Source organism: Nannospalax galili, unplaced genomic scaffold, assembly GCF_000622305.1.
Source record: "Nannospalax galili isolate Female #2095 unplaced genomic scaffold, S.galili_v1.0 scaffold144, whole genome shotgun sequence".
Classification (NCBI taxonomy): domain Eukaryota; kingdom Metazoa; phylum Chordata; class Mammalia; order Rodentia; family Spalacidae; genus Nannospalax; species Nannospalax galili.
Window position 1 is genome coordinate 308,402 of NW_008353267.1, and position 16,763 is coordinate 325,164.

Here is a 16,763-nt window from a genome sequence, read left to right on the forward strand (position 1 = left end):
TAATATGCACATACTTAGCATCAATCCAATAAAGTTTTCTTAAATAGCTTCTGCTATGGTTGAATGTCTGTGTTTACCCTAAACGAATTCTAATTTTGTTGTTTTGTTAGTTTTTGTTTGCCTTTTCTTAAACATTTATTTTTATTGAGGAGAACAGTGTTCATGCTGAGTCAAGCGTTGAAGTCAGAGGACACTTGACTTCAGGTATCACTTCTCTCCTTCCACCATATAGCTCCGAGGGATTAAAATCAGGTTGCAAACCTTTGTGGCAAATGCCTTTACCCACTGAGCCATCTTGCCTGCCCTGTGTTTGCTTTTTTAAGAAAGGGTCTCAAGTGCAAAATGCTTATGTTGAATCCTACTTGATCACATAATGGTATTGGGGTCTTTGGGAAGTGATTAAGTCATTAAGATGGAGCCTTTATGAAGAGAATCCCCCTCCCCTGAAGTTCTTTGCCTGCTCCCTCTATCCTATAAGGACACAGCTAGATATCATCTTCAAGCTAGAGAGAACCCTCCCCAGACACAAGCTTGTTAGCATCTTAGATTCCTCAACCTTAAATAAGAAATAGCTGGGCAGAGGCAGGCAGATTTCTGTGAGTTCAAGGCCAGCCTGGTCTACATAGTGAGTTCCAGGCCAGCTAGGGCTACAGGGAGACCCTGTCTCAAAAAAAAAAAAGGTAAGAAATAAATTTTTGTCGTTCCTAAGCCATTTTGTGGTATTTTGTTATAGTAGTTGAACAAAACTAGAACTAGACTAGCTTCCACATGGCATCAGCTTCTATAGTATGCTTTTTAAAATCACAATACCCTTCCACAGTATAAATTCCAAACACTCCAGGTCTGTCTAGATGGCGAAGAACCCAAGTTCTTCTGAATTCTTATACTTACATTTTAAGACTTTCCTTTTCTGTCAAGAAGTCTTTCAGTGACAATTCAGCTGAGGCCAGCTTGTCTAGAAAATTGTTAAGGAGATGATACTGGTCTTCTCTATTTTTCTTCAAAGTAGCAAGTGTGTGAAGCAGACTGTCCAAGGGGAGTGCTGACGATCTGGCACTGGGCAGAACCGAGGCACTTGCTGCTGTTTTGTTGAGACACTGAGATTGATCCAGAGGTGCAACAGCTGCTTTTCTTGTTTCTAGATGGGTACACAATTCCTAAAACAAGCACACAAATCAGCACATATACGCGCATTGCTTTTCCCTCCTTTCCCTTTCTTTAGGGTAACACATCGTACTCTGAGAGGGAGTACTATTTTACTTGTTCACAGGGAAGCTAAGGTCCTGACCTCTAAATAATTTTTGTTTTACTAGAACCATGTTAAAATCTAGACCATGGGTTCAGCATTTAATATCTGTTATAAGACCCTATTGTCTTAAAATTTTTTGTAATTTATGCAAGGAAAATTCACCTTATTTTTGTTACTTATATATACCACCTTTTTCCTGTTTTAGATATAGGTTTACTATTCTGTAAAATTGTCTAAAACAGCAGGGGTCACTTATACTTCCTTAATTTTAAACATGGACATATATTGGATTTTCAGGTTACAAAGCTAGGATACATAAACACATTGATAATGCTTGTAAATACGACTGTGAAAATGAAGGGGGCAGGCCCCATCACGTTAATGATTAGGAAAAACAGTATCTATCAGGAGCAGAAGAACACACGTTGACTAAAAAGCACAGCGATGAGTCAAAAATCTCAAATTCTGTTACCAAAGAAGTTTCCAGGAACTTTGTGAAAGAAAAAAAAGATGGATATTCATTAAACTCTCCCACTTCTTAAATGGAAAGAGTTATACAACTTACTGATTAGTATGTAATTATACAGTTACCAAATTGATCATCAGGCAGAGGTTAAATAAGACTTTTCACTCTGGACAAGCAAGTTTTTGGTAATTAGAATATATTGTATTGCGCTGGCTAAATGGTGCAATCATGCTGTCGGTGCTTTTTGTGTTCCCATACCTCCATCTCTTTTAATTGTTCATTTCTTAATGAAACATCCACTTCTAAGGGCTGATCTCTCAGCTCATTGACTTTCTGCTCATCTTCACTGTTTTGCTCGCTTTCTTGAACAGTGAGAGAAAGTTGTTTTGACAAAATCATTTCCATAGCTGAGTTCTGAAAACATAAAAAGATTAATTGCTGAACAGTCTACCTTCCAAATGAATCGTTCTTATTTTTCTTGATTAAAAACATTCCAGTTGCTTCTATGTACTCAGATTAAAGACTTTAAAGAAGTGTATTTGGCTACTACCAAAGATGGATCTTTTTCCATTTAACAATTAATACCTGTAGTGGTACTCCCCCCTGACCCCCCACCCCCAGATGAAACATTTTTGATAGCATGGGATCTAGAATTGCTCCATCAGACATCTGGTTTGATATATAGTCTTAAAGAAAGGGAACAGACATAGAAAAGGCAAGAGTTCCCATATTCACCTTCAGTATTCATAAGTTTTTACCCACCTGTAATTCAAAATAGGGAGTAAGGAAGAAAACACCAAGATTTCATGATATTGAGAATAAACCATGCCTTAAATCAGTCAGTCAAAAGAATTACAACCTAGGGACTGGGGAGCTGGATCAGTAGGCAAAGGCATTAGCCATGCAACCATGCCAACTTGAGTTCAATCCCCTACATCCGCTTTAAAGAAAGTCCGAAGTTTCTTGTGGACTACGGACACACATCTATAGTCCTAGCACTCCTCCAGTAGGACAGGAGACGCGTTCAGAAGCTGTGGGCCAGCTAGCGTGGAGTACGCAGAAGCAAGAGAGACCCTGCCTCAAACAAGGCAGAAAGTGAGAAGTGATTCCCAAAAGTTAGCCTCTGACCTCCTTCCACACATGTACCTGTGCACATGCACACACATACACAGACACCCCAAACAAACAAACAAATAAAAAGAATTACAACTGGATAAGGAAGAATAAATTATATAATAATCTTTCCTGAAGGTTTTCAGAACTTTTGGCTCTCAATAGGGCATTTATGTTCATTTATTCATTTTCAGCCTTTTTTTTTTTTTTTTTTTTTTTGTGTTATTTGTTATTTTTATTTTCTTTTTTTTTTTTGGTGCCATGGTGCATGTATGGTGGTCAGACAACTTGCAGGAATCAGTTCTTTCCTTCCACCACATTGGTCTTGGGGACCCAACTCAGATCATCAGTCCCTCACTAGTCCTTTGAGTACTTTTGGAAAACATACATGTACTAGGTAGTATACCAATAATTTTAGAGGAAGTTAGGGGTGAAGGAAGGGCTGAGGATCAAGCAACTTGCCTCACTTGTTCAAGACCCAATTTCCAGAACCTCGAAATACAAAACCTATAAATAGACCAAAAAGAAAGGAAAAAATCCTCCTTATATATAGCTGTTAACAATAGGGGACAGTGTGTACAAGGAAATAGGGGAACTTTCTATATTATCTTTATAGCACTCCTGTAAATCTGAAGCTGTTCTAAAAATAAAAGTAAATAAAATAAATACTACCTGGAGCATCATGAGTTCTCACTGGTTAGAGAATCCAGCTGTCCAGTTACTGGTTTTGAAATTATACTTAGCATTAAGTCACTGCTTTGAAACACTGCAAATAATTACAATGATTTTACAAGTTTCCCTCCAGTTCTGAGAAACTTCACCTGGACGCTGGGGACAATCTATGTGGAAGACAGTACAGCAGGGAGAGATCCAGGGAGCAGAAGGGAGGAGGGCAGTGGTCACAATACCTCAAGGAATGCCTGTCCCCTCTCACCTGACTGTTACTGGTTCCTCACAGCTCTCACAGATTCACCCAAACAAAGGGAGCCCAAGATGAAGGCCTAGAGACCAGGCCCCAGAGGATCTTTGTCTCTTACTGCCATCCACAGAGAATCCAGAGTACCCGGTTTCTTACCTGATGAGCCTAAGGACCAACATTACACAGGATGACGTGGGCAAAGTTTGCAACGACAGACTTCAGTGGTCACAAAAAGTATGCTGAAACACTTCAAGCCACCCCAAGACACCACTGGTTCATTGATCCCCAAAGCCATTTTTGACCACAGCAGAGAAGCCAACAGAATCTCTCAAACGAACATTTCGAAATTAACAGGCAACATTCCTTTGCTCATGCCAGGGAGGTTAGAACCCAGCCCAAGCCCTGATTGGCTCCTGGAAAGTTCTGTCACCTCCCTCATCCCCTGCTCACCACCCTTTGCTATGTTTGATACTGATTTTTTATATCGACTGTGCAAGCTGCTAGGAAACATTGTATCTCAAATCATAAACATTGCAAACATGTATGAAAGAACAACAAAAACCCCACGACTGAAAACACAAATTAGTTTCTTTAACTTACAGCCCAACCCCATTTCCTTTCATTTTTTTCTTTCCAGAACCAACCAGTGTCCTGAAGTCTACATACACATGTTGTCATTTTTCTATATAAGTTACGTATTGTCTTAAATACTCGTAGAAATTAAAATCATGTGTGTATCATTTTATAATTTTCTGCTTTTGCCAGTTTACTGAGATACACAACGGTATACATCTAGGTCATTTTCTGTTTGTACTTCTTCTGAACAAATGAGTGTAACTTCTCTGTTAGACAAATATTCTAGTTGAATTTCTGTGACTGATAAAATACCCTGTTAAAAAAGTAACTTAGAGGAGAAAGGGTTTATTTTAGCTCACAAGTCCCAGTTATTATGGCCTATCATTTTGGAGAAGTCATACTGGCAGCTTGAAGCTAGCATTCACCAGAATGTCTCTACTCATTTTTATTTTATGTGTATGTGTGTATTGCCTGCATGTAGATAAGTGCACCCATGTCGTGCAATGCCCCCCAAATGTCATTTTTTTTTTTTTTTTGTCTGCATGAATATAAGTGCACCCGTGTCATGTAATACTTGTGGAGGTCAGAAGAAAGCACTGGATTCCCTTTCCCTGGAATTGTAGTTCCAGATGGTTATTAGCCATCATGTGGGTGCTGGGAAGCAAACCTGGGTCCTCTGTAACAGCAGCCAATGCTTTTAACACTGAGCCATCTCTCCAGCTCCTGGATGTCTCTACCCTTATACAGTCTGGGGCCCAGCTCATGAAATGGCCCTGCCTGCATTCCAGGTGGGTCTTCCCACCTCAATTAACCCAATTAAGATAATGCCTCATAGGCATGCCCATAGGCCAACCTTATCTCAATAGTTCTTCTCTAAGACTGTCTTCCCAAGTGATTCTAGAGTGTGTCAAGGTGATGCTCAAAACTAACCATCATGACTATCATGACCAGTAACCCTGCTCCCAGCCTTTGGCTTATACAAGCTGTTATGCTGCCACTCTTCTGAGGCTCTGCAAGTAGGCATGCGTTTTGATAGGACTCAGATCCAGGCGACCCCAGACCCAGAAACCATGAGGCTCCTAAGAAGAGCTGAGTCAACCAACTCCCAGCCACCTGCAAGTTAACAAAAGCAGCCCCAGGAAGTTTATGACCAATGTATTGTGATCACCAGAGCATGCCCCACAGGCTGACAAACAGGTTTCCCGAGCCCTTAGCTGGAATTAATTCCTGGAACCCTGTAACTGTAGAAAAACATGTTTTACAGTAGATGTTTTCCCCAATATACTTCACAAGGTACAGACCCCACACCCTCCACTGAGCAAACAGCCCCCAAAACAGTCCCAAACAGCAGAAAAATATTCTCTTTTTCCACATTCTTTCCCTTTATAAGCTACCCCTCTGCAGCCATTAGGCTGCTGGTTCTTCCTCACACCCAAGTTGAGGACCAGCCCTGCCAAACGCAATTAAACTCTCACTTTGCCAGAGTCCTCTTTGTTTCTGTTTTGCAGCGATCCTGACCCCTGCTACCTTTTTATCTAACCATATGGTGCCGCTGACTTGGAGCGCCTATTTGGGTGTGGTGGTGAAGACTCTGGCTGGACCAACTGCCAGATACCAGCTCCTGCACTCATCATCGATTCAGCCATCAGGTACTCCCCTTCTCTCTCTCTCTCTCTGACCCTTCCTCCACCCTCTGCTGCCACCCTCCCTCTCCCTGCCATTCGGCACTTTCCTTTTCATCATGACCATCAGTCACTCCCAGACTTAAAACTTGGCCACTGGGCAGCACGGGCCTCCATGACCGTTGAGTGTCAGGCACAGTTGCTGTGTCTGCCTAAGCCCACATGGTGGATAGACCCATCGTCCAATGCTCTCAAATCTTTTCCTGATCCTCCCTCTCTCCCTCCCCCTCTCTCTCCCTCTCTCTCTCCCTCTCCTTCTCTGTGTCATACAGTCATTGGATCTCCTGTTCCTCATTAAATCATGCCTGCATGTCAGGAGAGCCCATGCTTTCCCCTCCCTAGTCACAGGATGCTGCCCTAGGAACTTGGGACACTCTCCTTTTCCGGACCCACTCCCTAGAGGGACGCCTCCCTGGATGTCGGCCCTCCCTGGATGTTGGCCCCGCACAGCGATTTGGCACACCTATCCATCCTCTCATGCCTCTTTCCTCTCTTGTCCTAGTCCTCTCAGTCTCTCTCCTCCTTGTGGCACTTGCTCTGTGTCAGCCTCAAGCCCAACCTCTCCTTCCCCTGGAGATGCCCACAGCCTTCTCATTTCCCTTCTTCAGCTCTCATTTCCTCCGTTATCTCCTCACACTAACTGCCCTTTTCATTCTCTTCCTCATCCCTCTAATTAAAAGTGGGCACCCTCAATTCTAAACCTGCTGGACTTACCCCTCTCGCTTGCCTTCTGAAATCTGTAAAACCCTCAATCTTCTCTGTCAGACCTAAACACCTCAAATTTCTCTGCACCTCTGCCTGGCCACAGTACAAGTTAGACAATGGTTCTGTGTGGCCAGAGACAGGAACCTTAGACCTCAACTCAACCCGAGTTGAGGACCAGCGCCAAACCCAATTAAACTCTCACTTTGCCAGAGTCCTCTCTGTTTCTGTTTCATGGCAATCCCGACCCCTGCCACCTTTTTATCTAACATGTTTCTTTCCTTTTTCTCTCTGGTGTGTTTGTACCATCTTTTTTTATTCTGAGCCCTTTGATCTTGGAGTGGGTTCCACAGATGCATGAGTTTATTTAGGATATTTGCCTAGAATTAAAATTACTAGTCACAAAACATGATCCTTTTGATTCTTAGTAATAGCTATTGACTTGTTCTTCAGACTGAATTATAATTTCTACTCCAACCAGTATGAACAATCAAACAGGCAACAATATCACTATCCCCCTTCTCCCATTCAGAGGCGATGGTCCCATGACTATGATACACCAGGACAGCCAGAACCCCAAATCCACCACTCATAACCTGCCAGTGGGGGGGGGTAGGGGTGTCCTTGGCATACTGCCTCAGGGGGTATCTTCTTTCTTCCCTAAAGCCTTCCAATATGAAGCACTGAGAAACAATTCTAAGGGTTAACCACCACCGTTAAAGATAAAACTGAAGGCTGGAAAGATGGCCCAGTGGGTAAGACTGCTTGCTATGTAAGCATGAGGATCGGAGTTCAGATTCCAGCACCCACGAAAAAGCCAGGTATGGCCACATGTGCAACTGTAACCCAGGGCTGGGTGAGGGGAGTGGGTATAGCAGGATCACTGGGGCTTGCTAGCCACCAGTCTAGCAGAGAAACAGTGGGCTCTAGTTTCAGAGAGAAACCCTATCTCAAAGAATAAGGCATAGAGAAATAGAGGAGGTCCTCAACATCCTCCTCTGGCCTCTGTACACATGCATATTCCACAAACATGTATAGCACTTACACCACATGCACAAACACTCACGAAAAAAGACAAAACCGAAAGGCAGATCAGCTGTCCCCCAGTTTCAGATTTCCCTCAATGTGACCGGCTCTCTTGGTATACCATCTAACACATTGCTGTGACTCACGAGGCAGCCTTGCAACTCTCAGCCCTCATCGCTGTCACTCTTTGCTGCCATCTACCTGTGTACTCTGGACACAGAGTTCTTCATCGACATGCGAAACTCTTCCCACTGTTCCCCACTATTTCCAGATGGCTCCCCACACCCAGCCCTGAGCTTGGCTAACTCCTGCTGGCATTAGCATCTCTGTGGAGATGTTGCTTCCTGCAAGAGGTTCTGTCTGACCCCACCATCCAGCTCTGTCAGCTTTGTTACAGGCTAATGTGGGGGTTGTTTCCTTCCCTAAGTTCCCTAACTAGACTCTCATCAGTGTAGCTAGTTGATTCATGGGTCTCCCTGCCTCTAGCCAGAAACTCATTGAGAACATCTCTCCAGGCACTTGCATATTTTTATAGATACAAAACTTCTTAAGTTTTTCGGCACGAACAAACAGAACTGCCCTCTTCCACCTGCCTAAGTTAAGCAAATTAACAAATAAAAAGTGAAGATTCTCTAATTTCTTAGGACTTTACATATCCACAAAGGGAAACGCTAAAGAATGAAAACATGGAAAATCATGCATTCCTAATATACTGTATTTCAAAAACAATTATAAAGTAACATTTCTGTTTAATTGGCATTTAACGATCTTTCTTGCCCCATTCTTCGTAAGTTGAAGTCTATGTGACACAGTTGCTTTAAACCCCCCCAAATCTTCTGTCTGTAATTATTTTTCAATTTCTTCTCACTGCATATAATTTTTAGTTCCTTAAAAAAAAAAACCCTGAGCATTTATAATTTGACGTATAAGAAACATCTGTAGATAAATATTGGATGCTATCACACATATGGGCAGAATTGACAAGACTTCAGTGATGGGTCAGGAAGCAAGACTACAGCCAGTCAGTGCTGGAGGGGTAGGAAGGCCACATGCTAGGGACACGTTTTAATCCTGGTGTGACTGAAGTCTGTGTCAGCTACTGTTAATCTTGATACTTTAGTGGGGAAAACCCCCTATATATACATACATGCATACTACATACATACATATATATGCGCATACACATGTACACATATGTGACAGAGTCCATAGTTGGGCCATATGTCCATTATCTTCAAAGCAAACATCTTTTTTCCTTCTGGACAGTATTAAAGTCTTGTTTCTTGTTCTAGAGACATTTCCACAATCCAAAGTTTATGCCTTTACAGAATAAGTGATGTATATAGTGTACCTATCATCACCATCAGCAATATGCATTTGAGAACAGCCTTCAAAAACCTAAAATCTTAACACTTAGAAGGTAGAAGTAAGAAGATCAAGAATTCAAGACAAGCCTCAGCTGTATACTGAGTTTAAGGTCTGCCTGGGCTACATGAGACCTTGTCTCAAGACTGAAAAAAGGAAATGTCTATCCTGACTCCTATGTTTCAGGCAAGGGAACTGAAGTTCAGTTGTGTCAGGAGCTCATGCAGCCTCTGCTCAGTCTGCCATTCCCAACTGTACCCCACTGTTTTACAGAAGGTGCTGCATAGGTAGAAAAGGTCCTAGTAAGTTCTAGAAATGTAAAGTTAAACAAATTGAAAAAGGTTTTATTATGTGACCTTTGAGGCCGTTAATTCCCCGATGTGCTCTCTCACCTTCATTAGGCTCATGTCTGCCAACATTTCTTTCAAATCTCTACTTTCAGCTCCATCCAAGTGCTATTTCTATCCTCTATAACCAATGGTTAATCAATAGCTGTTTGATTGGTCCTCACTAGACAGCACTAATTATTCATGGATTATTAATATTGATAATACAAGGTTTAACAAGATATTCTTAGTTTTTATTATTATCAAATTCACTTATGTATCCATTCAGTAAAAACCGATTAACAGGCATCAAGGATTCAGGCATAGACTGAAACACACACATAATTTAAAACAAAATGCATTTTAGGGGCTGGAGAGATGGCTCAGCGGTTAAGAACACTGGCTGTTCTTGCAGAAGACCCAGGTTCGAATCCTAGCACCCACATGGCAGCTAACAACTGTCTGTAACTCCAGTTCCAGGGGATCTGATGGCCTCTTCTGTCCTCTGTGGGCATTGCACAACATGGGTGCACTTACCTAGATGCAGGTAATACACGCATACACATAAAAATAAATAAAATATTTTAAAAAAAATACATTTTAAATAAAATAAAAAGATGCAGTTATGGGCTGGAGAGATGGCTCAGTGGTTAAGAGCACTGGCTGCTTTTGCAGAGGACCTAGGTATGGTTTCCAGCACCTACATGGTGGCTAACAACTGTCTGTAACTCCAGTACCAGAAGAATCCGACACCCTCTTTTGACCTTCTTGTGTATTGCATGACAAGGGTGCACTTACATACATGCAGGCAATGCACTCATACACAGAAAATAAAAATAATTTTTAAAAAGATTCCAAAAAGGCATGTAAACACTAATTAAATATTTAATGAGTATTATATTTAAAGCTATGAAAATCATATCCTCACATTTAACCAAAACAATTAGGACAAAATAAGTCAATAATTGTTTTCTCACATTTGTTTGTTTATTGTTATGGTGCATGTGTAGAGGTCAGAGGACTTCTGAGAGTCAGTTCCTTTCATCTACTATGTGGGTCCTGGGATTCAAACTCAGAACATAAGTCTTGGTAGCAAGTGCCTTTATCCTCTGAGCCATCTCATTGACCCTCAATAAATGTTTTAAATGAATTAAGTGCTTTTATTATCACAGCAGGTGTTTTGTTTTGTTTGCCTCTGTCCTTTTGAGATGAAGTGTCACTACATGGCCTATGCAAGTAGCCATAGCACCTACAGTTATTACCACACTTGAATTATTCATATTTATCATGAAGTAAATTATTCTTTTACATGCTCTATGTGTTCATTATTCTGAGACTCCTATCTATGTTATTAGTACCAAACTATGGTATTTGCTATATTACATCCATGTCTTACTTGTCTATGCATAAATTTGAACTTTGATTTTTTTTTAACCAATGCTGCAACCTTGATATTGCTCTTGACCACACAGTACAATGTTACATAATGAAAGCACAGCCAGCACTGATACCAGAGAAAATACAAAAGACAGATTCAGAACAATTTCAGGTTATAAAGAAGAAATGTTGCTAGAGAATTAAAACTAGTTTTCTGTAATTAAGACAGGAAAATTATTTGAAGTCTTAAATCCTTCCAACTGATCTGGAAAAAAAATTCAGTGAACTGCCAGAAATTATCAAAAATTCTTTAAAAACCATTTTTGAATGATGATTTTGTGCTATTTTCAATATGCTCCATTGAATTGGGGAGGTATTGTGGCAACAGTGGGGCTGAGGAATTAGACTACAAGTGATTAGGCCACCAGCCTCTGCAACAATGCCACGGTCTGCACTGTGCACTCCTACAACTTACAGCAAGCACCCAAGAATGTATACAGTTTTCCTTATCTATCTCTGCTCACTGCTAAGGAAGGTTTATATATATATAATCACCTTGACTCAGCTACTGAGATTTAATCTTTTAGACATGTTTCCTTAGTAATACCTAACACTGTACAAGACGTTTTTCTTGACCAGGGAAATGTTCCATTAACATTTAACCTTGTTTTACAAATTCCTAGAAAATTCTATCTGGTTTCTTTTATCTTCCATGAACATCTATTCCACAAAGACAGACAAAACGCATGTTATCTTCATTCCTATTGATTATATAATCTCTCAAAAAGCAGAGAAGGACTCATACCTGAATGGTCTAACTTTGTTCTCTTACAGTACCCTGGCCTGTGAGAAGCTGCCTGCCAGGGAGAGCCTTTCCACAGTTACTGTGAAGTCTTCTTGGGTGCCCTCTGCCCCCCAACCCCTATCCTCTTTCCCTTCCTCTCCCTCTTTGTGCCTTTGCCATTTCAATCGCAAACTTCATGTTGCAAGAAAGTACTTTAAGAGCCACAGGACAGGCTGGAGAGGTGGCTAACCAGTTAAGAACACGTGCTGCACAATCATAGGACTGGAGTTGGAATCCCAGCACCCCATGTAGCAAGCCAGGTGCTCTACATACGCATTTAGCCTCAGCTCCAAGGATTAGAAGAGATAAGCAGATCACTGGGGCTTGCTGGGTCCCACTATGGCAGAGAAAATGCAAGCCCTGCATCTGGAAAAAGACCTCACATCAAAGGAGCAGATGGAGACCGATGGAGGAAGGCACTTGACACCTACCTGTGCCTGCACACACATGTGCATGTACACTCACACAGACACATAAACACACAAATATACAAAAAAACAAATCTTTCAAAATATAGGACATATTTAAGAAAAGAAAAAAGAACCAAGGAAAATGTACCCATTTGGTGGCAAAAACAAACAGAAACAAAACCAAAAAACAACCCACGCGTCTTGTTTCTCTGGGGAAAATTAGTAATCTGAACACTGACATTTTCTCACTAATGACCTGGCAGCATTTAGAACTTTATTTGCAGTATAGGGTTAACAGAAGAAGAGAAAGGAAAGGAACCTATTCCTTTCCAACAGTCTCTGATTTCACTTATAAAATCAACCAAAAGAAAAAAAGAATTGAGCTCTTCATTTTTTTTAAACTAAGGAAATGACTACAGCATATTATTTTCTTTCCTTTTGCCTTTTCTAATCTGTCTTTGTGCTCTTGACCCAAGAAACTGTATCTGATTACATACGAATGAGAATAATAAACCTAAATTGATGACTGACATTTTAAGGCTCAACAGTAATATTACACGGCTGAAATGTGGACAGTTTTCTAAGGGCTCTTTTTACAAGTGAGCCTCATAAATAGTCAGTGCTTTGAGGATTTAATTATGAAATCAGAGCGCTTGATTCAAGACCCTTTTCAGAGCGGCATACCTCTTCCTCTCAGACTCATGTCTAGAGAGCGCAATCACAGCACTTACCTTGTTTGTTTCCCAGTCTCCCTGCGACTCGCCTACTGCTGCCGATTCCTGAGTGGGCTCCACCACATCAGAAGTGGCCAGCATCTCTCCACCTGGCAGAGCAAACTTTTCCTGCTTTTCTGTCGAGCTTTCTAATTTAAGGATGTTGCTGAGACAATTTTCAGTCTCCTGCTTGGCAGATTCAATTCTGTTTTCCAAATCCTTTTGTTTCCACTTAAGTGATTTTATATCATCTTTCATAATCTTCTGTCCCACTGAAGATGTATTTTGCTTGATGGATTTTGCTAATGCTAAAACCTTCTTTAATGTATCACCTTTTAAATTGAGTCTACTCTCCAGTTCCTAGGAGTAGAGAGAAGGCTGTTATAAAAAGTATCACCCTTCAGTTCTCAAAATCGTTCATTGAGTTTTTATAAATCACAAGGTATTCTATTTCACCAGTAGAAGATATATCTATAAAAGAAACCATCAGCATATACCTCGAAGAAACTTTGGGGAAAATTTTAAACCAATAGCATCCCACGTCAAATTCTCCAATAGATTTTATAAGACACTAGGAAGTCTGCAACAGGTAATTCAAACAATGTTCACAGCACAGTTTGTAAAACATAGAAGACAATCAATAGGCATTTGGTGAATATGTATTTCATTCAAGGCACAGCCTTCTCAGCTAAGTGTGGTCATGCACACTTACAACCCTATTACTTGGGAGGCTCAGGGAGGGGGATTACAAGTTCAACATCAGCCTAGGTTACATAGAAAGATCAAGAACCTGTTTTAAATACATTTTTTAAAAAAGATGATGATGATTTAGGCTTTTCAAAGTTCAAACATGGAATACATGAACCACAGGAAGTTTTTTAAAAAAATAAAGGGTGATTTAGAATGCTCACATGACTCTAACACTAATGTTTTAAATTAAAAGCAAATTTTTTGTAGCAGATGCTCAGGCCTGCTACACTGGCTATATGAGTAGAATGAATTCAAACATGTTTGCGGATGTAGGTAAACGGCTCTGGTCTATGTAGGTAGAGGGTTAGTTGCTTCAGGAGTGAGAGAGAACCTTAGAGACCCTACCATTAGGGGAGCTTACCTAAAGAGTCTACAAGAATAAAAATTAATAAGGTAAGAAGTACACAATTTCCATCCCCGATGAAGAATGCAAAATGGCCACGGCACACTGCCTGAATCATTCAGCCTCTCAGAACCTATTTCAGAAGCTATTCCGCTTCTGAAACAAAGACAAGCAGGAGCTACAGGCTGGTTCTGGGTAGGATTATCTCTGGGGGCCCACAGAGCCATTGTTCAGCTGACCTTACAGATGGACTGGACCACCAGAGAATTCTGTCCCCATTTTGTTTTCCACACTGCTGAGACCTTTCTAAATCTCACGTGAGTTTCTGACCAAAGGCACTGAAAAGTCAAGATGCAATGCATTTGTGGCACTGCATTTCGAGTGTTTGGATATTGCTCAGTACCTGCAGTTTCTGCAGTTTGTCCTCAGCTGCCGTTTGGTCCACAGGTGCATCGCAAAGGCTGACAAACTCCTTGGAGAAGTTGTCCAGTGTGGTGTTCATGTCTGTGATGCAAATCTGGAATGAACTGTGTTCTTGAACATGATCCTCTAGTTTTTGCACAGAATCCTAAAAATAAAAACCATTAAAATGGTTTAAAATTTATTTTCACTCGGAAAATGTTTCAACAGAGGGAGAAGACAACTGATATGAATTATCACTATGGATGGATGGATGAATAGGTGGGTTAGTGAATGGATGAGTGTGTGGGCAGATAAATGGGTAGGTGGGTTAGTGAGTGGAAAGATGAGTGGATGGACGAATAGAAGATAGGTGGATGTGTAAATGGATGGATAGAGGATGGATGGATAGATGATGGATGGGTGGGTGGATAGATGGGTGGATAGGTAGGTGGGTTAGTGGATGGATGGATGGATGGATGGATGGATAGATGCATGGGTAAGTGGGTTAGTGGATGGATGGTTGGATGGGTGGGTAGATAAGGCCAACACTGTCATCTTCATAGAGAATCCTAAAGAGCCTTCGAACTCTTGAAGAAGGGAATTTCATTAAGAGGAAATAATATTATCTTCAACACATAATGGATTCCTCTAGCAAAAGTGGATAGATTGCTTCCTTCCTGAGAGCTGCATTTTCATGTTAAAATGAAACCTTCGGGTTTACCAAAAGAATAACATCCAAAGCAATAGTTCTGCATAAAAATCTTGTGTAATAATTATAGAAGGCATGAAATTTTATCTGCTCATTTTACCTGGAGCTGTTGAAGAAGACTCTCATGCAAATGTTTTATTTCCAGCCAAGGTTCTTCACTGAAGCTAGGATTTTTAGTGCACTCCAAGAGATAATTTCCCTGAGATTTCAGTTCCTCTAGCAAGGATGTCAAATCTTGGGCTTTCTGGAGGAATTTCCTATAGATTTTTAACTGGGCTTGCTTTTCTGGCAGTCCAGGTTGCAGAGCAAAGCCTGCTTCTTGTTTCTTCTTGAGTTCTGTGAGCATCAGCCTCAGGTCCTCCTTACTCTGCAAATACTTTTCTCCTTCTAGCTGAAGCTTCTCTTGATGGCTAAATGTCACCACACAGTTTAGAAATTAAATGATAATTAGCAAAATGGAGGGGTACTTTGCAGACTCTATTCCAACACACATCATTAGTAAGTGGCATTAAAAGAATACGGATGTACAATACGTCCAACCCATTTGGCACCCTAACATTTAAACAACACTGAGTTTAGTTCAAAGACTAAGACAGAAATTGTTTGAGTATTACTAAATAATAATTTCTGCTACACAGTTTGACCAGGCAACAATTTACATTTTTTCACTTCAAACCAGTCCCAGCAATGTTTACTGTATTTAAATACACCGTAAAGTTCTATTCTACATGTACATAAAACTAAAATAAACAGGGCTAAAGAGAGATAGCTCAGGTCAATAAGCATTACAAGCATGCCTTACAAGGATGAAGACCTCAGTTTGATCCCTAGAACTCATGTAAAAAAGTCAGGTGTGATAGAACACATTTATAAATCCTGTGCTGTGGAGGTGGGGATGGGTAGATCCCTAGGGCTCACCAACAAAGCCTATTTGGCAAATTCCAGGCCAATGAGAGACACTGTTTCAAAACCAAGGTAGATAGAACCTGATGAACAACACTGGAGGTTGGTCTCTGGTCTCCACACCTATGCACATACACATACATGCACAAACACACACATAGAAGTCCAATAAGCATCCAGTATATCAAGCCATTAATTTAAATTTGGCTTTGTCACTTTAGAAAAACCTAAGATTCAACATTTAAGATAGGGTATGGAGCCTGGAGAGATGGCTCAGTGATTAAGAGCACTAGCTGCTATTATAGAGGGCCCGGGTTCGAATCCCAACACCCACAGTGCAGCTAACTGTCCATAACTCCAGTTCCAGGGGCTCTGACACCCTCTTCTGACCTCCACAAGCACTGCATGACACGGTGTACTTACCTAATGCAGGCAATACACTTATACACATAAAAATAATAAATGTTTTCAGGAGGCAGAGGTAGGCAGATCTCTGCGAGTTCAAGGCCAGCCTGGTCTACATAGTGAGTTCCAGGACAGCTGGGGCTACAGGGAGACCCTGTCTCAAAAAGACCAAAAAAATAAAAAATAAATAAATAAATGTTTTTAAAAGTAAAACTTTTTGAAATTAAAAATAATAACAATAATAATAAAGGTACAATGTGAAGAATCTTCATTAGAGAGACTGGCAAGATGGAGCAGCAGGTAAAGGTGCCTGTAATGAAGCCCAATGACCTGAGTCTGATTCCCAGAGAGAAATGACTCCAAATTGTCCTCTGACATCCATATGCATGCCATGGTGCACACACACAGAGACACTCATACAAAATGTTAACAAAAAGAACCTTTGTTTGAAATATAGCTACAGGATTCAACATATATATATAT

The 16,763-nt window shown here is 40.8% G+C and overlaps 1 protein-coding gene across 4 annotated transcripts in view; it reads right to left on the minus strand.

Moving 5' to 3' along the window:
• The window catches only part of Syne2 (spectrin repeat containing nuclear envelope protein 2), a 367,778-nt gene that overhangs the window by 175,919 nt on the left and 175,096 nt on the right, over nucleotides 1–16,763 (minus strand). For all 4 annotated transcript variants that reach the window (XM_017802560.2, XM_029554761.1, XM_029554763.1 and 1 more), the window contains exons 43-47: nucleotides 15,073–15,382; nucleotides 14,265–14,429; nucleotides 12,787–13,128; nucleotides 1,974–2,129; nucleotides 892–1,157 (exon numbers count right to left, since the gene is read on the minus strand). In XM_017802560.2, coding sequence (XP_017658049.1) covers nucleotides 892–1,157; nucleotides 1,974–2,129; nucleotides 12,787–13,128; nucleotides 14,265–14,429; nucleotides 15,073–15,382 — 1,239 coding nt within the window. The remainder of the gene's footprint in view (nucleotides 1–891; nucleotides 1,158–1,973; nucleotides 2,130–12,786; nucleotides 13,129–14,264; nucleotides 14,430–15,072; nucleotides 15,383–16,763) is intronic.